This window comes from Notamacropus eugenii, chromosome 5 (genome assembly GCF_028372415.1).
Source record: "Notamacropus eugenii isolate mMacEug1 chromosome 5, mMacEug1.pri_v2, whole genome shotgun sequence".
NCBI lineage: Eukaryota > Metazoa > Chordata > Mammalia > Diprotodontia > Macropodidae > Notamacropus > Notamacropus eugenii.
The window spans coordinates 425,308,077-425,335,372 of NC_092876.1; the positions used below are offsets into that span (position 1 = coordinate 425,308,077).

General features: G+C 37.5%; 1 protein-coding gene across 1 annotated transcript; it reads left to right on the forward strand.

Annotated features, from left to right (window-relative positions):
* Positions 1 to 1,997: 1,997 nt before the first annotated feature.
* On the forward strand, positions 1,998 to 16,593 carry ATP5PO (ATP synthase peripheral stalk subunit OSCP). Its single transcript, XM_072616870.1, has 7 exons — positions 1,998 to 2,234; positions 5,710 to 5,760; positions 7,916 to 8,026; positions 13,562 to 13,691; positions 14,334 to 14,446; positions 15,942 to 16,028; positions 16,407 to 16,593. Exons 1-7 carry the CDS (start codon positions 2,199 to 2,201, stop codon positions 16,518 to 16,520), a joined length of 642 nt encoding a protein of 213 aa, XP_072472971.1. The 5' UTR covers positions 1,998 to 2,198; the 3' UTR covers positions 16,521 to 16,593.
* The last annotated feature ends 10,703 nt before the right edge of the window (positions 16,594 to 27,296 follow it).

A 27,296-nucleotide genomic window follows, 5' to 3' on the forward strand; every position in this document is an offset into this window, starting at 1 on the left:
AATCCTTATATACTCCAATGTAACTCTCTATGTTTTATGCACTGTCAGTACATCTCTTAAACAACCAGATTTTTACCAAAAGTAATAAACAGCACAAGGCACGGTATTTTTCATATACACACTAAAACAAATTTTGATACCATATGTGATACCTTTGTTGGCTAAAGCAGTTGTTATAGGTATAAAAATGGGACATTAAAGTGCATCCTTCATTCAATATGTCAGTCAATAAACATTTCTTAAGAGCCAAATATGTGCCAGGCACTATTTTAAAGTATTGAGTATTCAAAGAAAGGCAAAAGACAATCTTGATCTTAAGGAACACAAGTTCCTTAATTGTGAATCTTCCACAAGTCTTTATTAAACATCTACAGTACTCTCTTCTGGGTTCTGGCTTAGATTATAAATTCTTGGCTCAAGGTCCACATTTGTCAATAAGACTCAGTTTCAATTTCTGCCTTTGTCAAATACTAGGCAAATCACCAGACCATTTCATTTCGCTAGGCAACTGTAAAACTACAAATCTCTGAGCAAATGATCACACCTACATTGATGAGTTTTCTCACCCAGTATTTCCTTATACGGTAGTAATGAAATCTTTATTCTTATGAGAGCGGGAATTGAATGAATCTCACTGACTCCACCTTGTGACTCCATTTTAGAGTTAGCTAAGTTCCCTTTCTAGTCAATTATGGGTCTAGTCCTATTTCTATCTTGTGAGAAAACTTTATTCAATTGTGGGAATTGCAAGTAAACATTGTTTGAACCTACTCCTGTGTGACTAGGAATCTGAACCACCCGGGCTATTGCTTAGAGACCCTTAACTAAGGATCTAGGTTATGCTGACCAGAAACCCAGTCAGAAATGGAAGATTGATGCAAGGAGTTTTCTCACACTTATACATCTTAAGTAATCCACATGTCTTTTCTGAAAACTGACCCTGAACTGGTCAAATTAGTTATTGTTTCCATATTCCTTTGATTAAAGGAGAAACTTGGGGAGAGTGGGACACCTTTTTTTTTTTCTACTAGCAGGGAATTGTGCCTCTTCTCTCTCCCCCTCCCAACTTGGAAAGTTCCTAAACTTTCCTCCTATTAGAAATCAAACTACCCAATTTTGTACCTTGGTTATTTGTGTTCTTTTAATTAATTGGTCTTATTTGATTGTTTTTAATACATAAAAATCTGTCTCACTGTATTCGGGTTCTTTGGACTCCACTGACCCTTTTATCGTATCTGTTTTGTCCAGTCATATAGCTGGATTGTTTCCTGGAGTTAGGGTAGACGCACCTAAGTTCAAATCCAACCACAGATACTTGCTAGTTTTGTGATTCTGGGCAAGTCCTTGTTTGCCTCAGTTTCCTCAACTGCAAAATGGGAATAATCGCATCCAGGTCACAGACTTGTGCACAGGAACAAATGAGGTATTTGTAAGTATATCTATAAATACATAAACACACATCCATACATACAGGGGCAGGGAACCTGCGGCTTCGAGGCTCCAGGTGGCCCTCTAAGTCCTCAAGGGTGGCCCTTTGATGGAATCCAAGCTTATCCTTTTATTAAAGGGATTGGTTCTGTGAAGTCTGGATTCCCAAGTTTATCCTTTTATTAAAGGGATTTGTTCTGTGAAGTCTGGATTCCATCAAAGGGCCGCCCTTGAGGACCTAGAGAGCCCCCCCTGGGCCTCGAGGCCACAGGTTCCCCCCCACCTGCATTGTGTGTATACACACACACACACACACACACACACACACACTTGTCTCCAGCCTCCCCGTTAGACACTGGAATGTAAGCGCAAACGTATATTAATTAAATTGTTTTTGGTGGCAGACGCTGAAACTGCACCATTTTCAATAGCGAGACAAGAATGAAAATTCAGCAACAACAAACAAGTCAATTTCAGCGGCCTCTTAGAGCGACTGCTCCCCTCAGAGGCGCTCCGGTGTACAACAGCCTCAAGTCAGCCTCGCCCCGCCCCCTCAATCCCGGCAGGCCCTTTCGTCGAGTCTTGGCCGGCTACCTTAGAGAAACTACAATTCCCAAGAAGCACTAGCGCACGGCCCTTGCGTCACGTCAGAACCGCCTCACGCCGCGGCGTGCTGAGAGGCGGGGATTGTTGTCCTGCGCCTGCGTCTCAAGTCACTTCCTCCTCTTGGCTGCAAGCTCCGGTTTGACCTACAGCCACCACAGGAGAAGATGGCGGCGCCCGGTGTGCCCGGGATGTTCCAGCAGGTGAGGTGGAAAGGAAGGAGGTTCCTCCTCGGGGTGACTGTGACGAAGTAGTCCTCTAGCCGGGACACACACACCCCCCCCCATCCCCATGGAATTGTCAGTCGCCCCCGCCTGGCCCCCTGCCCCCTGATCCCCGCCGTCTCCCGCTTCTCCTTGGCTGGAGAGGAGGGGTCGTCCTCGGGGAGCGCGAGGCCTCGGCGCCCTCCTTGTCCTGCTCTCCTCCTTCACCGGCTCCGGCGCCCCTGGGGCCCGAAGCTGGGGGTCCCGGAGAGGCCTGACGGGGCGGTGACCTTGGGGGCTGCCCGCCAAGCACCGGACGGCCCGGGGCTTAGTAGTTGGGAAAGGACGCTGCTCTGCCCCCTGCCCTAGGCCCCGGCGGAGGAGATGACTTCCTTGGGGGGGGGGCGGTTGCTGGTTTTACCAATGGTTCTTTCTTCTCCCCCCTCTCCCGTCCAGTCCGGCCTCCGGCATTGGAAGGAACCTTGGAGGCCTCGTTTTACCGACGAGCAGGAAACAGGCCTGGAAAGGTTGCCCGGGGGTCACCCAGCAAAGGCAGATTTGAACCCGGGTCTTGTGCTTGACTCTTCCGTCCAGCACCCTGCACTCCACCGTGCTCTAGCCCTAGCTTCTCTTTCATTTACAAATCCTCTTTTCCCCTCAATTCTCCTCCTTCTTCACTAAAGTGTTGGACGCTGCCCCTCACTTTTTCCTCCAGTATACTTACTCATTTTTCTCACAGTTTTCGTGGCTCTGCCTCTCACTCGGTGAGAGACTGGGCATTGGAGATAAAAAATACCAAGAATGAAACAATCCCTCCCTACATGCAAAGAGCTTACATTCTAACATCCGACGGGGAAAGACAAGTCCTGTATAAGTGTGTGTGTGTACACACGGAGTATGTATGTATATCTTAATGTATGCTGAACAAGGATGTACTTCTATTAATTGTATGAGTATATGGTGTAATAGAATATTATATTTCTGTATATTATGTAGTAATGCTTAATAAATAGTAACAATTAATATATAAGTACATATTTGTATGCATATATACACAATCTATGTAGATATGCTCATGTGTATATGAACGCATACATTCATTGTGTATAGATTATATATACATATATAATGTATAAAGAGAATATATGCGTATAGCCATGCAAAAGATAATAATAGCTGTTGTTTATATTGTGTGTTTGAAATATCACATTTTATTTTGGCCACTCTCCTGGGAGGTTGGTGCGATTGTTATCTTCCCCATTTTACAGATGAAGAAACTGAGGCAAGCAGGTTAAGTGACTTGCCCAGGGTTACAACTAGTAAGTGTATATCTGAGGTCTAATTGGAATTCTGACTCCAGGTCCAAGATTCTGTCCACTGTGCTACCTAGGGTATCTTAATTTTAATTTACCTTTCTTTGGGTTACTTTTTTCCCAGTCATTTTGAGTTTCTTGCTTTTGTTCTGTGATCTCTGAGGAATCTATAGAATTTATTATCTTACTCCCTTTTTCATTTAGTTTTTTGGTTCTTGTTCCTTTGTAATACTTAACATTCATTGGGTTGGCTTTTTTTTTGTTAATTTTTCTGTCAGTCTCACTACCAGCTTATCCACTTGGAATCTGCGTGAATTCCCAGTCCTTCTCTCTTTGCCTTTGCATCCATTAGTCTTTCCTTGCAGCTAACTGTTCTATGCACGTAATTGTCTTTCCTGATGGAAAAATATGAGCTCCCTGAGAAGTGCCTTGTACACAGTAAACCTTTACCAAATGTTGTTAATTTATTGATTAGCAAGTCTTGTTGATTCTGTCACTACAGCTTCTTTCTGCTTGCTTTCCTTTGCTATCCCACCTTAGCACACAGCCTCATTACCATCTACAAGAACTGTTTGAATAGTCTTCACAGTTTTGCTAAAGGCTCCACTCCTCTCTCCAGCTCATCCTTCATACCATTGCCCAAATAATCTTCCTTATCCTTGGTAATAAGATCTGGTTATATTAATTCTTGGATTAAAAATCCTTCAATGGTTCTCTGTTTCCACTACATGGTTTTAAATCCCTCAGCCAGACATTCAGGGCCTCTGATCTACCCACTTTATTTTTCAATCTTCGCATTCTCTTTCCCTCCACAATCTCTAAGCTTCAACCACACTACTTACTACTTGCCATTATACATGCTATATGTATATTTGCCACATACTATGTTTTCTCTCTGCTTACCCCTTTTCTTATGCCTTAAATACTTTCCCCTTTCCCCTCCTTTTTATACATACAACTGCTGAGTTTTTTTGGATCAACTCAAATGCCATTTTTTCCCCAGATATCCTCCTTAATCATAGAAACCTGCATCTTAATTTTCTATCTCTTATGCATTTAAGTATTAATTTGCCTCGTTTTTATGTTCCTGTATACTAGACTATGCCCTCATTAAACCTTTTTAATCTCTTTTTACTGTGTACAATGGGTGCTGAATGTTGAATTATACCAAATTCTACAGCCAGCTTTCATGTAACATTTATTGGAGGAATTTAGTTCTAGTTTAGTTTTAGAATCTATCAATGAATATATTAATTTTAAAAAAAAGATCTTTGCTCTGTAGTTTAAGGATCTTATTTTTCACTATTGGCAGTTATTGTTTTCTTAGAAACAAGGCCCATTGGTACACTGGTACACATTATGTTCATAATCTCATTTAGATTCTTCAGCAAGAGGATTTATCTAGTATTCAGAATACCACTTCCAGCGCCATTCAGTTTCTCCAGTTATTTATTAAATTCACTTTGGCCAAGTTGTAGGCATGGATGCTTACCAGATTCCATGGGGGTCAATTTCAGGGGGTCCTTGAATTTGGTTGGGAAAAAAAAAAATGACATCTTTATTTTCACTGGCCTTTAGTCATAATTTAGTATTTAATTGTGATCGTAGGCAACAAATTATATTCTGAGAAGTTCATAGCTTTTACCAGACTACCAGAGTCCAAGAAAGTACCTAAAGAATGTTAATAAGAATCCCAAAGCCTCAAATTGTTTAAAATATATAATTCTTCAAACTCTTCAAACTCTTACTGTTTCTCTGTATGTACATCTTCACTTTCCTGGCTGGATGTTGGAGGAAGGAAATTTTAGTGTTACCTAGAGTGCTTCACAAGTCAGCAAGCATTTATTAAGTGCCTACTATATATAGATCATGGGGATTCAAGAACAGAAATGGAAGAATATCTGCCCTTAAGTAGCTTGTGTTCTGGGGGGACAACCAGCATACACACTTGACTGCAAGATAGTTTAGAGACAAAAAAAACATCAGGAAGTTGGGGAACCAGCAAAGTCTTTACAAAGAAGTTACTTAATGCTGCTAAAAAATGGAGATTGGACTGTATTTTTCTGTCCTCAAAGTGACATCAGTAAATGTATTCAGTTTTTCCACAATTTGATTTACAGAAGTCAAGTAAACATTTTGCCTTATTTCTTTTGTCTTTTAAGGTACGCCGCTTCACCACTTCAGTGAGCAGACCATTTGCTAAACTCGTCAGGGTATGTTTTATTTGATTACTTGACTCTCCTTGACCCTAATCAAGAGTTTGTAACTGTTAACTAGGTTGCACTGTGGTACACTGAGTTACATTGATTAGATCTGTCCGCAACACATTGACTCTTCATCACCTGTAATGTTCTTGAAGAAGGAAGTCACTCTGCCAGATGATGGCAGTTGTTCATAGGTGGCACTAACGGTTTTTCAGCAAATACAGCTTATTTCAAAATTTTGATTTTCAGTATTTGTCTGTCAAAACATCTGGGTTTTTCATGTTTATTTTTAAATAACGATATTATTGCAGTAACATTTCCATGCACAAATCTCTTTACTGTCCATATTTTTATTGTGCAAATTCCCCCTTGAATTTTTTAAATATTTGCCAGGCTTTGCCATTATTTATTAACATTCAGATAATTATAGAGTCCCTCGTTGGAAGGAACCCCAGAATCCATCTGATCCAACTCATACTGAAAATGAATTCCCCCTACAACATTCTCCACTAAGTGGTCATCCAGACTTTGAATGAAGGCCTCCCACCACCTTCTGAGAAGCTCATTCCACTTTTGAGACAGTTCTAATGACTAAGATGTATTTCCTTTTATCCTTAATAGATAAATAAGCTACCTGGTAATTTCTTCTCTTTGCTCCTATTTCTCTATTTTGGGGCAAAACAGATAAAGTATATTCCCTTTTGCACATGACAGCCTTTCATATCCTTTCTATTGCCTGGAAATTCCCTCTGTAACATGTAGTGTTGGAGGGGTCACGCAGCCAATATGTTTCAGAGGCAGGTCCTGAATCTAGATCTTCTTTACTTTAAAATTAGCTTCCTTTTCTAGACTAAACATCTACTTCAACTGATTGTCATAGGATATTATGATTTATCATGAAAAACTAATTTGAGAATAAGTGACCAAAAGATAAATTAAATTGGACAACGTGTGTGAGCATTATATAAAAGGGAAAATTTGTGGAATGATGTCATAAACTTTGTTATAAATAATATCATAAGATAATTTTGTAAAAATAATATTTATAATACCATTAAGATTATAAAACAATATTGTGAATAATATAAATTTATGCTTTCAAGTATATTTCATAAACTTGCTTCTGTGTACTATGAGGGCTGGCTTCTTTTGTCCCAGTTTTCTTATTTATAAAATGAAAATATTAGAGTAGATTGTTCCTAATCTTTTTTTTTTTAACAAAATATTTTATTTTCGCCTTTGGTAACAAGTATGAGTATATTCAGATATATGAACAAGAGCAAAAGGTAAAACGGAAAGAGATTGTCCATGAAGCCGCGCCTTTCTGATACTGGTTTAATGTTCACTATAGTCAGGTTCCCATCTATCGTTCCCAACTTGTTTCATAATACTCTTCTTCACATAGTCTGTTTTCCAGTCAAGCTATACTATCAGCTGCTCCCCCAAACTTGACATTCCATCTTTCATAATTTTACACAGATTCTTCTTTATACCTGGAACACATTTGCCTTTTAGCACTCAGTGGAGCGGGCTACTTCTTTGTAAAGCTTACCCTGATCTCCCCAGTTATTGGTGCTCACTCTGAAATTACCTAGTATTTGCTTTATGCATATATCAATCCTCTCCATTAAAATATAAGCTTCTCCAGGGCTGGAATCTTGAATTCTTGCTCCTGGTACATTTGTGGCCTTGCACATTGTACACATTAAATGAAAGAATTGATTAGTATTACACTTGTATGCCAAAATTTATTCAACTGTTCTATTCCTTGGGCACCCAGATTTTTTCCAGATTTTTGCTATTGCCAAATACTAGGAATGTTTTTATACAGTTGGATCTTTATTTTCTGTCATTTATGGCCTTGGGGATATACCCGTATTATTAGAAGTAGCAAATATAAAAGAGCCCAGAATGAAAGCATTTTAAAGGTGTAAAAGGGATTTTCTAGTCAGATTTTCTCATATTCTATATAAGGAAAATGAGGCCCAGAAAAGTCCATTGACTTTTCCACATTCATAATTAGTGACAATGCTGATCAATTCAGGTCAGTTCTTTAAATCTTGCCTAAACTTTTACTTTAAGGTATACATAACAAAACCTAAAACCGTAACTCTGGGTAATAGTAACCATCTTGAATAATTTTCTTCCCTCATTTCTGTTTAAGCCTCCAATTCAAGTATATGGTCTAGAAGGTCGATATGCCACTGCTCTTTATTCTGCTGCATCCAAGCAGAATAAGCTGGACATGGTAGAAAAGGAGTTACTCAGAGTCACAGTAAGTAGTCTTTCTGTGTTCTTAATTTGCAGCTAAACTGTTATTTTGTATTTTCTTCCAGTTAAATTGTAATTTGCAGATGATTCAGAAACCTTTGGCATTTGGAATGCATTATGGTTTATTCTGTTTTAGAAGTTACCTTCTTTTTGCTGCCTTTATTTTGTTTTTTCTTAATATTTAATTTCATTTCCAGAATGAGTATGGAAGTCAGAGAGAGAATTCGCAGCTAAATATTTAAATTAACTATAAATAATCTCTCTGTAGGGATTACAGAAATTATGTTGAGGATAAGGCAAAGAAAAATTAATAAACAAGTCATCAAGCTAATAAGAACTTATCATGTGCCAAGTGCTGTGCTAAGGGCTGAGAACAAAAAGGCAAAACAGTCCCTGCTCTCAAGCTCATAGTTTGATGGGGAGACCACATGTAAACAATTAACATAAAGACAAGATATACACAGGATAAATTGGAGACAGTCTCAACAGGGATGACTCCAAGATTAAGGAAGAATGGGGGAGTCTTCTTACAGGTGAGACTTTAGCTGAAACTTAGGGGGAGGCAGGAGGTGGAGATGAGGAGGGAAGAGAGAACTCTAGCCTTGGGGGATGGCCAGGGAAACTACACAGTCAGGAGAGAGATTTTTTACCTTGTGGGAGAAAGTACCAGGAGGCCAGTGTCAGAATTGCAGAGTATGTGGATGGGACTAGGGTGTAAAAATGGAAAGGTAAAAGGAGGGGCCAGGTCTTAAACGGCTGTAAACCCAAATAGAGGATTTAATACCTGATCTAACTGACAGCTGAGTAGAAGGTGGACGAGGGAGGCACTTGAGACAGGGATGTCAATCAAAAAGCTGTTAGAAAAATACAAGAATGGGAGATGAGGGCCTGCACCAGAGTGCTGGCAGTGTCAGGAAAGAAGGGGGCACAAACAAGAGATGTTTCAAGGGTATAATCAAAAGGATGTGGCGACTGAGCGAGGGGTCATTGATGATACCTAGGTTGGGAGGTGGGATGATGGGGCTTTTGGTGGTGCCCTTGATAGTAACAGGCAAGTTAGGAAGGAGGGAGGAATTTCCACTGAAAGACAGTGAGTTTGGTTTTGGATTGCATCCCCTTGGTTTATCTAGTTTAAGATGTTCAATAGGCAGTTAGAGATGTGAGACAGAAGATCAGAAGAGCAGTTAGGGCTGAACATAGAGATCTTCGAATCATCTGAATAGAGATAATAATTGAATCTATGGGAGCTTATGAGATCACCAAATGAAGTAACACAGAGGGAGAAGGTAATACAGAGCCTCCAGAGACACCCATGGTTAGCAGGAGGAGACTGAGAAGGAGCCAGTGGTAAAGGAAGAAAAAGTGCTGTCCAAAATATTACAAAGTGTAAAAGTCTTTGTAATATGACTAAATGTAGAAAACCTAAGTAATTTTCACTGAATTACTGAGTTTGACACTTAACAGTTGATAGGTAACAGATATCTGACCTTCCTAGTTTCTGTTTTCCTTTAGGTTTTAATAACTAGCTCAAAAAAAAAGAACTTTAGAGAGGGATACTCTCAAATAGGTAGTGCTACGTAGAGTCAAGAAAAGATCACAATATGGAGATAAAAGAGTTTCATTTATCAATCAGTTATAATTTATTAAGCATTTACTGTGTACCTTGTACTGTACTAAACTCTGGAGATACAAAGAAAAGTAAAAGACAGTCCCTGCTGTCAAGGAGTCCATAGTCCAGTGGGAACAATCAACAGAGGGAAGGCGATGGAGTTTAGAAGGATTGGGAAAGGCTTCCTGTAGAAGGTGGCATTTAACAGGAATGTGAAGGAGTTGCAGGAAGCTAGGAGGTACGGTGGAGGAGAGGGCATTCCAGGCATGGAAGACAGCTAGAGAAAATGCCTGGGATTAAGAGATGGAGGAACAGCAAAGAGACCCATGTCAATGGAAGTGTCATATTGTATAAGAATGCTGGGAAGGTGGAGGAGGGAGGGGTTATAAATGGCTTTGAACACCAAACAGAATTTTATATGTGATTCTGAAGGTAGTAGGGAGCCTTTGGAGTTTATTGAATAAAGGGGTGGCATGGTCAGACCTGCATGTTGACATCTAAATGGAGGATGAACTAAACATTTTGACATAATTACAAAGGGAAATTTTGTGATTATACTAACACCAGAAGTGTGATGCAGGGAAAAGAATTGCTGAATTTGGAGTCAGCAGACCTGGGTTCAAATCCTAGTTCTTCCACTGAACAAGTCATCTCTGAGTTTATTTGTAAAATTAGGTTAGTGTAGATGTGGCTCCACATTTATGATCTTATGAACCAAAAGATTGTCTAATTGGTTTCTTTTTAAGTAGTAAGATAAAGAATGTCTTTTAAACTGAATAGACATAAAATGCAATTAATGATTCAATTTTACAATTTTTTTCGTTGTGTCTGTGCTCATTTCTAAAGAAGCTTTTTATTTCGTAAGCTAAAGAAGCATAATGAAATTCTTAGAACTCCATTTTGTGACCTTTTGACAAATTCCTTTTTTTTGGTGAATGGTTTTGCTGATCTATGGATCCTATCTTAGAATGTTTTTAAATGCATGAAGTAAAATAAATAGGAGTACAAAGAAAACTAAAACAAAATAAATAGGACAAAAAAGACATATTTTTCCCCTTCCAAGGTCACAGGTGCTCCGAAATCTATCCATGATGCTGGGCAGCAGTGGTGGCAACTGGTGGTGGTGTAGACTCCAGTCAGATGAGGAACCCTTCCCCTAGTAGCTAATTGACCCTACTTTTTTTGAGAACAGAATAAAAAGGAAATCTCACCCAGATGTTCTTGAAGGCAATCAGTGGTGGGTTAGTAGCTAATCAGTGTCTTGCAGGTTGTGCTCATTTTGAATGGAAATGGTAACATTTATGCAAGAATCCAGGACGGAGGTTGTAAATACTAACACTGAATATCCAAAAATACAGAGAAACAGAGGGGAAGCTTTAAGAAAGGATTTTTCTTCCAACTATGGAAACTTATATTGATACAATTGAATGAAAAGGCATTTCTTAAATACTTATGATTTATTCAGCATGGCAATGAAAATAGAAATATGAGCCAGGCACTGCTTTCCAGGATTTCTTACTGTAATCATATAAGAGAATTGAGCCAAAGGGCAAATGTAAAGACCTGAAGGTTCTAAGATAAAATTTGCAGCTTTTATAATTACTGGAGCATTAAATAACAGTAAAATAGTAAAGAAACAATATCATAGTTATTAGTTATTATTAGGAAGTATTACGGTTTTACCTCCACCTCTTAGAATCCCTGACTTCCTAAAAGCATAGTTTAAGTGCCATCTTCTACCTGCATCCTTTCTTTCTGTCTCCTTCCTGTTGTTTGTGCTGTGGACTTCTGGAAGTTAATTAGTATATTCATTCAGCTGTATACATATTCTGCTTTCCCTTCCCACAACAGATTGCAAGGATTATTTCATTGCTGGCTTTGTATCTCTGTGGTCTCACAAGTGGGTGTTTAATGAATGCTGAATAACAGAAAAAACTTTAGCAACTTAGCCTCAACTGCCGATGCTCTCTCTCCCAAACCGTCTTTTCTTTAAGAACTTCATATTTATTCTGTATGTGCTTATTTATGTGTCTTTTATCTCCTTCAAATATAAGCTCCCTGCATATAAGGATGGTTTCATTCTTTGTGTTTGTATCTCCCACTATCCACCAGTGAGTGTTTAGCATATAATAGCCACTTCATAAATGCTTGTTAATTGATCGTTACTGTAGTTTGAAATCTGGTGTGCTGCTAAACTCCTTTTTGCTTTTTTTTATTATTTCTCTCAAGATTGGTGATCATTTATTTCTCCAAAATAAGACTCTTCTTACATTGTCTAGGTAACAAAATAAACCTTTATTAATTTGGTATAGCACTAACTAAAAAATTAATTTAAGTAATATTGTTATTTTTATCACATTACTGAGGTCTGTCTTTATTTCTGTAGTGTTTTTAGTTGCATTTGTATAATTCCTCTGTGTTTATTGGTTACTGTTCTCCCAGATATTTTTATATTCTGTAGTTGTTTTGGATGGAATTTCCTTTTTTCTCTCTTTTCCTACTAGGTTTTGTTGGTAATTTTTCTAGGTTTATTTTATGTTCCAATTCTTTGATAAAGTTTTTAATTTTTAGTTGAACCTCTAAGGCTTCCTAAGAGAACTTTAGAATGCTTAGCAGCACTCGGTATACAAATAGGAAAGTAAAAGCACCTGCTCTCATGTTCTAAGAAGCTCGCGTTTAATGGGAGAAGAGCCACATAAAGAGGCAGGATCAGCCAAAGAGTGGAATAGAGTTGTTGGTTCTTTGGGTTGTGGCTGACTGTAAAGGAGAAATGAGGTTGATGTTCAAGTGCATCTTCTTTAATGTCATTATTTGACTGGTTAATATCCTTTTTTTTTAACATTCCATTTTAAAACTGAATTCCAAATTCTTTACCTCTCTCCATTGTCTCACCCATTAAAAAGGCAGGCATTATGATACTAATAACACATGGAAAGTCATAGAAAACATTTCCATATTAGCCATGATGAAAAAAAAGGGAAGAAAAGTGAAAATGAAAAAGTATGCTTCAGTCTACATGCAGAAGAGCTCGTCAGTTCTCTCTGGGTGTGGATAGCATTCTTTTTTATCAGGAAGCCTTTAAAATTGTCTTGGATCTTTGTATCCATTAGAGTAACTAAGTCCTTCACAGTTGATCATTGTTACAACATTGTTGCTACTGTGTAACAATGTTCTCATTGCTCTGCTTACTTCTCTTTGCGTGAGTTCATACAAGACATTTCTTAGAGCGTAATCGTGTTCCACCATAATCATATGCCACACTTTGTTCAGCCATTCCCCAGTTGATGGGCATACCTTCAGTTTCCAATTCTTTGCCACCACAAAAAAAAGCTGCTTTAAATATTTCTGTACATATAGGTCCTGTTCTCTTTCAGATACAAACCTAGTAGTGATATTGCTGGGTCAAGTGGTATGCATAGTTTTATAGCCTTTTAGACATAATTCCAGATTGTTCTCTAGAGTGGGTGGACTAGTTCACAGTTCTGCCAGTATTGCATTAGTGTTCCTGTTTTTCCACATCCCCAATTTGTCATTTTCCTTTTGCTGTCATGAAGAAGTAAATTTGTATTACTCTGATCAGTAGTGATTTAGAACATTTTTCATGGTAGCTTTGATTTCTTCATCCGAAAACTGCCTCTTCCTGTCCTTTGACCATTTGACATTTGAGGAATGGTCTCATTTTTATAAATTTGTCTGCTACTCCTTGACCATTGAGGTACCTCCATTAGAATCTGAGGATGTTTTCCGAGAAAGAAAGCACCCACTTTTTAGTCATAAATCTTTCAAAGTAAAGTATAATCTTTGTTTAGAAGATTTTAAGTGTTGTCATAGTTCCGTTCAGACATCTTAAAAGGCAGAGTATAATTATTGAAGTACAAGACCCTGTGTTTATACTCTAAATGGTTAACAAAATTTGTGTTTTGCTTTCAGAAACTTATGAAGGATCCCAAAATGATTGACTCTATTATGAATCCCCATATAAAACGTTCTGTTAAAATGAAAGCCCTTAATGATGTAATAGCAAAAGAGAAGTTTTCCCCTATCACAACCAACCTCATGAGTAAGTATTTGTATAGTCTTTTTCAATTTAAAATTATCGTAATAAAAAATATGATAAAGTGCTTAATAACTAGTTAAGATTACAGGCTCAGTTCCTATTTTGGTCAAACAGATTTTCTTCACTAGAGAATCCTTTAAACATTAAAGAATTAGATTTTTGTAACCCTCCTCTCCTAATTGAAGATCAAAATGTTCTAGGGCATTAGTTCTTGGAGGATGATTTGTGGATCATTAATATTCAGAGAGAACCTGTTTGACTTCCCTTCCCCCCACTCCGGGCCCTAACCAGCTCTCTTGCATATGTGTTAGATTTAGTTTACAGTGGAGTTCAGAAAATAATGTTTAGTTCATCAGAAATCCTAATCACAAATTGAAAAAACCAGTGCCCATGTTTTGATTAAAGTGAGTATGTCATGCTGTTTCACATATAGATGGTCTAAATACTGTGGTGATATTGAAACTAATAGGAAAATCAGAATATGGAGTAGATCTTAGTTCTTTGTACAGTGTTCTTTCTTTGGGTCTCCTGATGATGGCATTTTTCATAGTTTTAAAACTTTTGCCCTTGAGGCTAACATGAAGCTTTCAAGTGATTTGTTCCTCATGGTAAATTAGTCACGTTGCAATGCTTTATCTCTTATAGAATTGCTTGCTGAAAATGGTCGTTTAAACAACACCCCGGGAGTCATTTCAGCATTTTCTACCATGATGAGTGTGCATCGTGGAGAAGTACAGTGCTCAGTTACTACTGCATCTGTAAGTAATGGATTGTCAATGAAGATGTTGTAGGAAGTATGTGGCATGTTGATATTGTGGGGTTTAGCTTAACTTTTTTATTTTAAGAAACGTTTTTATTTAGTTTCTTAAGTGGTTGGAGTCTTTTTAAGTTTTTTCTATAGAAACATAGTAGGCTCAAACTTGTTCATGAAAAGAGGCAATGTGGCCGCAGATTGAATGCTGGAAGGTGAATCGGGAAGATTTATTCATATAATGCTTTCAAAGGTTGCATGATGATGTACATACATTATCTGTGGGTCTTCACATCAACCCTATGATTATGTGGCTATGGACAAATCATTTTACCTCTGCCTCAATTGTGTCATCTGTAAAACTGGGTTAATATTTGCGGTATCTGCCTTGGAGGGTTGCTGTGAAGATCTGATAAGATAATGCATGTAAAGCACTGTAGCATAAGGCATAAATTTCCATTACTAGTAAATGGCACGCAAAAAACAGTATTTTTTACATTCACAATAATGTGGTGGAAATACCTTTAGGTTGGAGCCCATGAAGCCTTTTCTTAGCTTGATTAAAGGGGACCTTACACACTTTCAGGCTGTACTGATTCACTTATATGGATTGTGCTGCCCTACAAGTCATTATAGGAAAAGGTATTTTTTTCTTAACAGAGTTGCATTGTGAACCCAGCTTTTTTTTTTTAACCTCCAAAAAGAATAGAAAGTTGATAGATCAAAAAAAGGTTTATTGTTGCTTTTTTAAGAGAGAGTTTAGTATAATAGAGTGCTGGACTTCAATTCAAGAAGACCTGGGTTCAGATTTTGCCTCAGTATCTTATTAGCTCTCTAACCCTTAGGCAAGTCACTTCACCTCTCTGAGCTCTGCTTCCTCATGATGCCCTCCAAGTGCCATCCAGCTCTTGGGCTATAATCCTGATGATGCTACTATGGCTTCAGTTATTTCCTTGATCGCTGCACCTTCCCCTCCCCCACCACCCCCTTCCCATACTACTAAGTCTTCTGACAGAAGAGCTTTGTCTGACATATACTACACTCCCATCGTATTCTTTGCCTCTCTACTGAGCAGTATTTCCTTACCAGGACAGGTTAGCTCTCCATCCATTGGGTGTAGCATGGATGTATGCCGCCTCTTCATGAGTAGCAATAGATGAGTTTATTTACATTTGTAGATTCTAAATTAATTCACATGTATGTGAATTTGGAAACTAACTTTTTGTGGTTTAGTGGCTGGGCCCTTCTCTTTAACGTTTCCTATGCAACAGTGAGCGTTAATAAAGTATCTAACAGTCAGTTGTGCAGCAGTCTATCTACACTGTAGAACATTTGGATCATGTTGCTGTTGTTGCAAGTTTTGATGATTATAAAATTATACTTTTTTTTCTCTTTGACTCTTGCTGTATTTTAAGATTATAGAATTCTAATTTTCATTTCCATTTTGATTTGTCTGATTTTTTTTTTTAATAAAATGTTTTCTTTTGTTTCATCCATCTTAGGCTTTAGATGATGCAACTCTTTCAGAATTAAAAACAGTCCTGAACAGCTTCCTAAAGAAAGGTCAAGTCCTGAAAATGGAGGTTAAGGTAGGTTTTAACTTGTCATTTTTTTCCCTCAAGCCAGTTGAATGAAGCTGACAAAAATGGTACAGAAAAATTCATTAAAAATCAATTTAAAAATCACATAAAATACGTATGTTGATGTATTTAACTATATCATGTTTGTAAAAAACTTAGTTTTCTTTCAAAACCAAATGTTCTTAAGTCTCCATATAAAGAGTTACATATTTTTCCAGGTAAATTATTGCTTTATCCTGGTAATAATCTATTTTTTTGGATGTTGTTTCACATTTGCATTTAATTCTTCTCAAAGTGCTTCCAGAACCATTATTTTAGTTGATCAGTGGAATAAGGCTGATAATGCACATTTTTCTATATTTTTAATGTAACTGATTGTCTTTTCAGACTGACCCTTCAATCATGGGAGGAATGATTGTTCGTATAGGAGAGAAATATGTTGATATGTCTGCAAGAACCAAGATCCAGAAACTAAGCAGGATTATGAGGGAAGCTGTTTGAAAGTAACATTTTTCCACAGCTCATCCATGAAACGTTCAAAAATTGTGGAAACAATAAAGTACTTAGAAAATTTCGTTGCGTTAATGTAGTTGAAGTATGGACTGCCTTGAATTATCCTCTGTTATGTAAAGCCAGTGTGATTTTGATTTAACAAGGGTGAGGGGGGGGGTCTGATTTGCAAATGAAATTTTCCTAGATTTTTGTCACAAATCTGTCTTGTGATCTTGCCTGACATAAAATTGTCTCAACTACTCAATTGGTGTATGTTAAATCTAGTTATCCGAGGTTATCTACAGGACTATAACAAATACAGGTAATATTTTTTCCCATGGATTACACCACTCATTTAAATGCACCAAATTTAGTATAATGTGTTGTTTTATCTCTTTATAGCTTGAGAATGAATTTATAGGCTAAAGACAGGGCATATGGACAGTAAGTTGGGCCCAGAACTGAATAGGAGGAAAGCAAACTGGTTTGCTTTTAGGAAGTCACAAAGCTGTTTTAAAATTTTTTATGTCACCAAAGGTGACATAAAAAATTTTAAAACAGTCCTACTTCACTGTAACAATTTTTTTTAAAAGAGTGGAAAACAGTTTGGAAAGTAACCACTATATCAGCCAGTTGTGACGGTAAGAAATATTCTATTCCCCCTCTCCCCACAGAAGCAATGAAGGAGGTGCATGTTCTCATTTCTTCTTTTTTTTTTTTTAACACCAATATTAGGTGGTGTTAAGAATCAACCAAAGGTCAGTAGAGAGGTAACATAATGGTTGTAAGGGGGCTGCAAAAACACTACCAACAGAATGATTCAGGAGAAGGCATAATTTAAGAAAATTGATAGGTGACATACAAAGGGACAACTTAGGAGCAGCTTTTACTTTGGTATTCTGATAGCAAGAGAAAGTAAGGAAGGTGTTCAGCATCTTGGGTGGACCTGTGGTAACCATTGTGGGAAGACATTGGTACAGAACATATCAAGGCAGGCATAGATGGGTTTTCATTTTATTGTTGGAGGAAATGTATTGATGAAATCACAGGTGTTTGGTGCGATGCAAAGAGCAATATAGATTTAAGAGCCAAAGGACTTGGGTTTGAACGATAGGGCAAGTCCATCTTTTTGCCTTTGTAGTGGTATGCAGATTATTTGGGGTGAGCAGTTTTGATAAGGTTTCATTTTGTAGCAGCAGTGATCACGAATGTGTACACATGTGCTTCAGTTTGCACTAGACTGACTGACCGGATGAAACTGATTTGAACTGCTTTCCTCACCTTTGGTTAGTTTTCTACCAGATGAGTGCTAGATTTCATGCCTTTCTTTTAGTTGTGGTTTTATAAATGAATATTATGCCAGAGAAATAAATTAAATTTGTAGGTCTCAAAGAGCACACTTCAATAACCATTCAAGATACTGTGTTGTGGAGAGGTCTAGCATTTCAAGGATCATTCAAGCTCACAGTGAAACAGGATCAGTTTTACCTAAGATCAGAGTTAAACTAGTTCTTTAAAAGGCAAAAACAGATGAACTTGTTACAACACAGCCTAATCAATAATAACTAGCATTTGTATAGTACCTTAACAGTTGGCAAAGCACTTAACAAATATTTTATCCTCAGAACAATCTTGTGAAGTAAGTGCTGCTAAGTGGCTAGGGCCAGAGTCAGGAGGACCCAGATCAAATTCAACTTCATAGACTAGCTGTTTGACTCTGCAAGTCATTTAACCTGTTTTCTTGAGTTTCCTCAGGTGTACAATGAAAATACTAATAGGATCCACCTCCCAGGGGTTTTATGAGGATCAGTTGAGGTATTTGTAAAGGACCTGGCATCTAGGAAGGGTTTAATAAATGCTTGTTTCCTTCCTGTTTTACAAATGAGGAAACCAAGGCAGAGAAGGTAAGTGACTTGTCCACAGATCAAATTTGAACTCAGATCTTCCTGAGTCCAGGTCCAGCACTCTACTGTGCCAAAAGCAAAAGACCTAAAGGACATGGCAGCTGGAAAAGTTGATAATTGATTCCTCTGTGATCCAATGTAAGCTTTTTAAAATGGAAAGCATGGCAGCTGCCAGTCATGACTGCTAAAAACTTGTTATGGGCAAGACAGTGCAAAGACTGGACAACTGAAAATTGGAAAAAGATAATGTTTGCTGATGAAAACACTTTTTCCAAGTCGATGCCAAAACTGTCCGACGTCGAGGCAAGCCTGGAAGACTGATGTCTTCACTGGATTCTTAAAACAGCCTGAAAAGTGTTTCAAGTTTGTTTTGCTTATGATAAATATACTGATATATAAATTTGTCAAGTCAGTAAGCATTTGTTACTTGTACCAGGTGTTGCTAAATAACGGTCATAAAAGTCAAAAATATTTCCATACTCAAAGAGCTCACAATCTAATGGAAGAAACAATGTGCAAATAACTGTGCAGCCAAGACACAGTAAGGATTTTTTCGGTTTTTGTATCCCCACAGCATAATACTTGGCAGAGTTCTCATTTTCTACTAACGTTTATATAGCACTTTAAGTCTTGGAAATAAAGGCCATAATCAAGACTAGACTTGGAAAAATGTACTGTTCATCAAAGGTATGTTTATCCAATGTGAAATCAAGTATTGTTTAATAAGGGATTAAAGGACATGTCAAAATCTCATGAATTCAATACCAAATTGTAAAAGAAGTGAGGGCAGCAAAAGCACACGTGGGAATTATATTTTATCCCACTTAATTTGCACTATGCTATATGTTATTGATGACATCCTTCGTATTTACTTGTTTGTAATGTTTGCAGCCTTCTGACACTTAACATGCCTTTCAATTACCCTTTGGAGGAAAGAACCTCAATTACAATTGTTTTGGAGGCTGTAGTGTTGAGTGACTTGCAGCCATATAGCATCAGTGGAAAAATAATGCTTTTGAAGAGATAGCTCTTTGTTTCAGGAAGAAGCTTGAAGTCATTATGCTTTTAAAATTTGGCAGTTTCCCAAAGATAATCCAGTCTGCTCCTCCCACTTCTGTTCAGTTCTGGGCCCAACTCATTTGTTTGCAATATGTTATTCATTCAGCAACCATTTATCCAGCAACACTATCTGCTAGATACTGTGGATACAAAAAAAAAATTTTATGTGCACGTGTATGTGTACATAACCGACTGCATCAAATGGAAAATTGATTCGTTAAGAGAACATAAAGTTTTGCTTACAAGTCATGTTTGACACGATAGAACTTGAGTTCAAGCCATGTATAAGTGGAAAAAGTCACAGTGGCATTCCAAACTGCATCCTTGAACCCATTGATCTCATTAAGCAAGACTGTGTTCTAATCACATGATAGGACAAAGTCCTCTTTGGGCAAAAATGTTCTTAACATTCATGACCAAAACAAAACTAGAAACAGACCATGTGTCCAACAACTTCTATGTGTAGGTAATGGAATATTATTGTACACGAGAAATGACAAATATGAAGACAGCAATGAATGAAATATGGGAAGATATGAAAATGGAAGGAAAACTATGCCATGATCCATGTCCAAGGGTGTTGCTGAACAAACTTGAACAGCTCATGAGAGCCAATTGTTAAATTGTTAGCGTTAGCATGTACAACTTAGAAATTGACAGTCTAAAAAATATCCTTGTTTGTTGCTTTGTTGAACAGCCAAGTGCCACAGTGGATAGAGCAATGAATGGGCCTTGAACTCAGGAAAACTCATCTTTCTGAATTCAAATCTGGCCTCAGTCACTTACTAGCTGTGTGATCCTGGGCAAATCACTTTCGCCTGTTTCCCTCAGTTTCTTCAAGTGTAAAATGAGCAGAAGAAAATGGCAAACCACTCCATTATCTTTGCCAGAAAAACCCTCCAAAAAATGGGGTCACTGAGAGGTGGCTACAACTCAACTGTTTTGATGATTGGCTAGACTTTAAAAAGTGATGAAAAAAGTGTTAATTATACAGATTAAACTTCAAAGAGTTAAGTGAATGCTTTTTAAAAAAATGTTTGAGTCACCTGTTAAGCATTTACCAGCAGAATTCTGGATCCAACTCTCATATGCAGAATAAATAATATCTAGAAAAAAGTGCTTTCAGAAATTTGAAGAGAACTTAAAGCCAGGGATGTTAGAAAAGGTATTTAATTGAAGAGATGACACTTAGATTGGACTCTGTGGTTCTGTAACCAGAAAAAGCAGTTCTACCTTACAAAAACTCATTCCAGTGGAAGAGGAGAAGGTAAAAGTGATTGGTATCTTCAGAAGTATCATTTGATCTCAAGTTACATGCCTGTCACTAATTCTAAGTTTCTAGCTCAGTTAAAATACTTCCTTAACATAGAACCAAGTTTTTTTCCGTGAAAAAAAGTTCTAAAAAAATGCTGAAATTTAAAGAAGGGGAAAATCAACAATATAGTTTAGTTCCCAATCTTGAATCTTATTTTTTAAGTTTTCAACACATTTTGTTGGTATCTTTTGTTTTTATACAACCTACATTTCCCAATGCACTTCCGTTTTCCATCTGAGCCATTCCTTTGAATAAAGAAATTTAAAAAATACATCAGAAAAATTTTTGACATTCCATGTAGTGTTACACACCCATAAGTCACCTTTGCAGAGAAGAGGAGAGAGAGAAATGATTGTTGAAGCTTGTATTTTAAAAGCTTTACTGCTTCCCCTTTAGAAATAATCATGAGGGAACCTGTTCAAGCTGTGTTCCTAAAGACTAATGTCAACTTCCCTTCAGAGAATAAATTTCTTACTGATTATAAGATTGGAAGGGGCTTTAAAAAGTACTATTGGTAAATGGCTTAAACTTGATTGTCAATATTTGTAAGTTCCTTAAGGCAAGCACTTTTTTAAAATTTCCTACACAGTGTTATACATTAAACCGTTGCTTAATAAATATTTGCTGGAATGGGTTGGCTCCCTGCTTTAAAAGAAAGGTAAACTACAATCTTAGATATTGTACCAGCTGCCAGTGATACTAAGAATGAATTAGTGCAGCACTCAGAAAAACAACAGATTATTCAAGGAAATGGTGCGTACACTCGGACTGAAAAGTGAACTAATTACCTTAGTGTTTCAGCAAACAATCCCCCAAATATTGCAAAATCTAATACTAAATAATACGTGACTTCTTGTATTTAAAATAATGGGCATTTAACAAATTGCTAGCAGTTGTGTGCCCATTTCTGTTTTGGGTTCAGCAGTTATTTTAATATACTTTAATAGTTCCTATATACGCATGTGAAACCTATGACTCAAGGCCTAAAACTTGCATATTCATTGCATCTTCATTGCTGGAGGTTACTCAGTGTTCCATGCTGGCATTAGGGAATGAATTGGTGAGAACTTGGGAGAAAAGATATCCTGGTCTTCTGGATTCCAACTTTGAGAGAAGAAACAAGGCTTCAGGCTCTCTTCAGATCCCTGAAAGGAGAGAAAGACTGGAAAGAAATGAACATGTAGCAAAAACAGCATCTCAACCATATTCCTCTCCCCAGCTTACTACTGTAGAGACTTTAGGAAATTTCCCCTGGGATGAGGTCTGAAACTCTCTTTTGATCGAGCTAAGATATGCTCTCCATTTAGAGCTCATTTATTCTTTGTATAGACTGATACATACTTATTTGTATACCTTCTCTGATTTTTATTTGCTATCAACTTGGATAAATGGATTTATTTGCTATTTGTTAGGTGTGCTCATAGAACTGGCCTTTGGTGGGAATAGTAGTCAAGTCTCAGCTATATAACGAGGCATTCCTCCCTATTAAAGGATAAAGATGATGAGCACAACTTAAACCTAAAAATGATTTCTCCTAGACTAACAATATTTAGGTAGGGTGGATATAGTTCTAGCCTGGTATCCCCTCTGAAAACAGTGACTCCAATCTCCTATTCCCCTCCTGTCAGGAATCAAATGTTCTCCCTAACGAAGGGTGGGTGGAGGAGACTATAGATAACTATTTGTGTCTCTCTACAAGACACATATAAGAAAACCCACATAGACACATATAACCTACATGGGCAAAACACACTATGAATCTCTTTAAAGTTTGCAAAGACCTTTCTTGACACATACTCTATGAGGCTGTTTGTCAAGTAGTACGTATATTTGGGAACCGAGGAACGTTAAGTGACACCCATAGTTGCACAGCTATTAGAGCTAGTACTAAAACTTGGATTCTCCCAAGTGACTCCAGAGGACAGTGATCTTTCCACTATACTTTCCTGTCCTGCAAAGTAAAAAAAAAAAAAGTGTGCTGTAACAAATTAGTACAATTATGTTCAAATTCTTCGGTTGCATTGATAGAAGTAGAAATGAATACAAAGCAATAAGAAAGTGTTTATTAGGGCTGCTAGGAGTAACCTGGATGTAAAATCAAGTATCTAGATCAGGAGTGGGGAAACCTGTGACCTCGAGACCACATGTGACCCTCTAGGTCTTCAAGTATGGACCTTTAACTTCATCCAGACTTCACAGAGCAAATCCCCTTAATAAAAAGATTTGTTTTTTAAACTTGGACTCAGTCAAAAGGTCACACCTAAGGACCTAGAAGGCCACGTGTGGCCTCAAGGTCACAGGTTTCCCCACCCCCAATCTAGATTATTCTGAAAATGCTAAATGGGCTATATTAGAAAATATTCCCCAGTTTCCTGTGTTTCTGTTACGGCAATAATGAAAAGTCCGTGAATACCTTCTGAGTATCTCTGGATACTCAAGTCATGATACCAACCATGACTTGGTACCTTTGTCTAAGAGATAAATGGATGGATGCATCGTTGTGTAGACCTATTATGGTATTTCTTAGGTTAAGAAAAAATCCTTTTTATTGGTCCAAAATATTTGTTCTAATGACATTTGTTTTTACTGGGCTCTAATGTGTGTTAAAAATGAAAGCGGAAGAATGCAAGTCCTTTTTTGAAAAAGTTTATTTTTGCATAATTTCACTTGCACAACTACAATCTTGTCTGTGTGAAATAAAATGCGCAGGAGTAGACTATATTTGTAGCCAGTAGTTTCCTCTGTCAATACAGAAAGGTAACTCTGATAGAACCTTTTTGTACAAAAACAACCCCCTCCCACAATCCACTAGAATAGGCCCTGCCTTTTCTCATTCCTTTCACAAAGTACATGAACTTAAACCAATAGACTGCAGACCAAATGTCCAAGTACATTTAAAGAGATTTTTTTTTTAATTCAAGGTATATAAGAATAAAAATTCTACCAGTTTTGTGGCTGCTTTAAAAAATGCTCATTACCTTACTCAGAATCTAAAACAACCAGCTATTCCTACATTATGATGAGCATACAGAATACTCAAGGCATGCCTCAACTTTGAGCAACAAATCTCCATCCCAGCCTCTTTCAGATTTGATTGTCCCTGCTTCCCTGGAACTCAGACGAATAGATAGACACCAATCTGTAACAGCTCTGGAGCTATATTGATTATTTCATCAATACGAGATACTTGTATACCACAGTATTTTCCTCATTTTAAGGAAAAAGGGAAGACTCCTTTGGCTGTTAACAGTATTAAGACAAAGAAAATTCTACTGGGAGGAAATTCAATGTAGTGAAAACACTACATCCCACTCCCCAGCCTTCTGTCTTATATTTTCACATGCTCAGACATTTCAGAAGAGTATTCACCACGGAATGCCTGGCACTCCAGGAATTCACTCTTTCTATGCTATCATAATCTGTTTCACTGGGGGAAAACCCTGGCTAATGGCGGCAGTTTCTTTTCTGAAGCCACCTCTGGCTATTCAGTGTACTGAGAGTCAATTTGGTACCTACTTCCTGATAGCATAGCTGTATCCTCTCCAGTGGCGTACAAAGAGGCCATTGACATGCCTAAGAAGACAGAAATTCAACATAGTTCTGTCCTTGGCATCAGAGGACTACCCCCAAGGAAAGCTGCCCAGTGACTTATTTGGGAACCTGCCCTTTTTTTTCTTCTAGGTAGGGGCAAGGACAAGGGATCAAGAACTGGCCTGTTGCTCCTGGCAGAGGCACAGGTATCATGGGATCTTGCCCTGCCTGTTTTGTGGAGGTCATTGCATTTTGCCTATATGGAAATGGACCAATCCAGAAACTCCAAACTATCCGATAACTTCAAGCTGGCTATGCGAACAAAAAAAACTCAGCCCCCCCCATTTTCAGAGAACCTGGCTTTAATGATTGAGTCCTATTTAAAGGAAAGAGGGCAGAGACTAACTTAGATTTTGTCCTTGGTTCTGAGTTCATAAGAAGCTCTTAGCCTATGTGATATCCTCTTAGGGAGAAATGCTAGATCCTTATGGACTACATTTCCTTGTTGGCAGAGAAAGCTCTCCATTTGTTATCCTTCCTGACAAGAGGTTCTAGAAATCCACGTCCTGAACATATAATTTTATAAAACTAGCAATCTCTTCTGTTAGCTCGCTATAGGATACTTTCTATTTTATCAGAGTACCAGTCAATTTTTCTCAATCAAATCTGGGAGAGAAATTACCTCCTTTGAATTACTTGCTAGCAAGTGTATATATGCTTAATACTAATATGTGGAGTCTACAGGTTTTCTTTTTTTCTTTTAAGTATAGGAAATTCAGTTGAACTGAATCTAGGTAAGCAGTTTATGCTCACTGAATATATTAGATTGTGGAGTTTTTGTCTGCTACAGTTAAATGCACTTAAATTAGGTCCTAAAAATATTTTGATATACATACAGAAAAATAATTTCTCAAAGACAATTCACATTTTAATGTACTTAAAGAACAAGTAAAATATGATACCTACAGTATTTCCATTAGTTTTGTGCATTATTTAACAGTATAGACTCTTTTATATACTGATATATACATCCAGTCCCACACATATCCCCATATACACACAGGTGAATTTCCACAAGTTACCTAAATACCATTCTCCTTTTTCATTCATGTAGCAGAGATATTAAATACCTCTGGTTGGCTGGAAACAGAATGAATGAAATAAATGCAGCAACCGGGAGCTCTGAAGTTTACACAGGAATTTTTTTTGAACTAAATTTCACCCATACACATCCATTTATATAAATGCAGACTACGCTAAATGAAGGCCAATTGAGGTGACAACCAACTTTTCTATCTACTAGGGAATGTTTCAAGGGCTGAGCTAGAACTGACACATGACAGCAAATGCTACTCCTGTGTGCAGTTTTCATATGTATCAGCAACCTTTCAATGTATTTCTTAAAAAACATATCTCTAAACATCAATAATATTCAAAAAACTATTATTGCCAGAATACCTACTTTTAAATGTTATGAATATATAACATTTTTAGGGACTGAAAAAAATCAACATTTAAAATCCCATGAAAGATGATGTTGCTAAGATACATAATTTCAGGCATCTGATTATATTGTCTTTCTATGAAGGATTTAAGTAGAAAAAAATAGAAAGAAAGAAATCTATGGTTGGAGCTTGCGGTTTTATTTAAGGGGAAGGTGCCTCAGTTGATTCATTCTGTTACACAAACTTAAAGAACATATGTTTTGACCCTGTATCAGTATTAACCTTGGCAAGTGTTCAACTCCCAAATAGGCTTCTAAAATGTGAGGTGGTTTATTTTTCTATATATGTAAGTATCTGGCCAATTATTATAAAAGCAAACAATTTCAAAGATTCCAAAAGCTACCAAGTGGGTCAAAGATACAGCTTGTTAGAACAACTGGAAAGGCTACAATTATTGCTCAAAACCATAAGTTTATGAAAAGCCACCATTTTCTAGAGCTTGAAAAACTGGCTACAAATACAGTAGGTTTTTTTTCTTCCTGAGTTTGTAGCATATATGTAAAATAAGGGGCTTAAATTAGATGACCTCTGAGGTTCTTCTCAGCTATAAAATTACATCATCTCATGACATCTCAAATACTACAACATATAATCTCATTGACATGGGTATACCTTCCAGGGATGCAGCCCACAATCCATCCATGCTTGCCTGTTCCATGTAGCTCTTGTCCATGTTCTCCCATAAATTCACCACAGAGACCCAATGGCAGTCATGGAATGCAAATAATTAATACAACCCAGCCCATTTCATGATCAGTTTCCTTAAATGGACATGTAAGATATAATTTGTTTGATGATCTGGGATCTCATAATCTGAAGCTATCTAGGTACTGCTTCTCATCCAGTCAGTAGTAGAAGACCTAAGTGATGACTTCAGTACAATTTCACTCTTGGAGTGTAGAGACACCTCCATCTTGGGTCTAGGAACAGTGACACATGGGAGTTTATCCCATCACTAAGAAAAAAACCTGGCTTTCTATACACAAAAACCATTTCTGATCCATCCCCACAACCTCTCTCCTTACTCTCCTCAGTCCAACTAATAAATTGTCACTGTACTTTGATGAGATCATCTGGCTCAAATCCCTCTAAGAATACAGTAATCATATTTTCCTCACTCAAAACTGGGACATAGAGTATGACAAAATATATTCCTTTTGCAAACCTCATTGAAATATGCTTTCTTTTCCTGACATTGGTATTGCCCAGAACAACCTCTGGAGGTATAGTTGCTACACCTAGAAGACAGGAAGGTTCAAAAAGAGCATTCCTCTCTCCCAGAAGAAAGAAGTGGCAACACCTGATAACACAGGATCAAAGAGACTATTTAGAAATATAAATATTTTCTTCCAAAGTGGGGGAAATTCAGAGATGACTTTATTCTATCATTTTACTCTTTTTCTGGGCCAAGAATTTCCAGGGTTAAGTACACTAAAATATATTGTTCTTTTGGAGAAATTTTGACCACTCT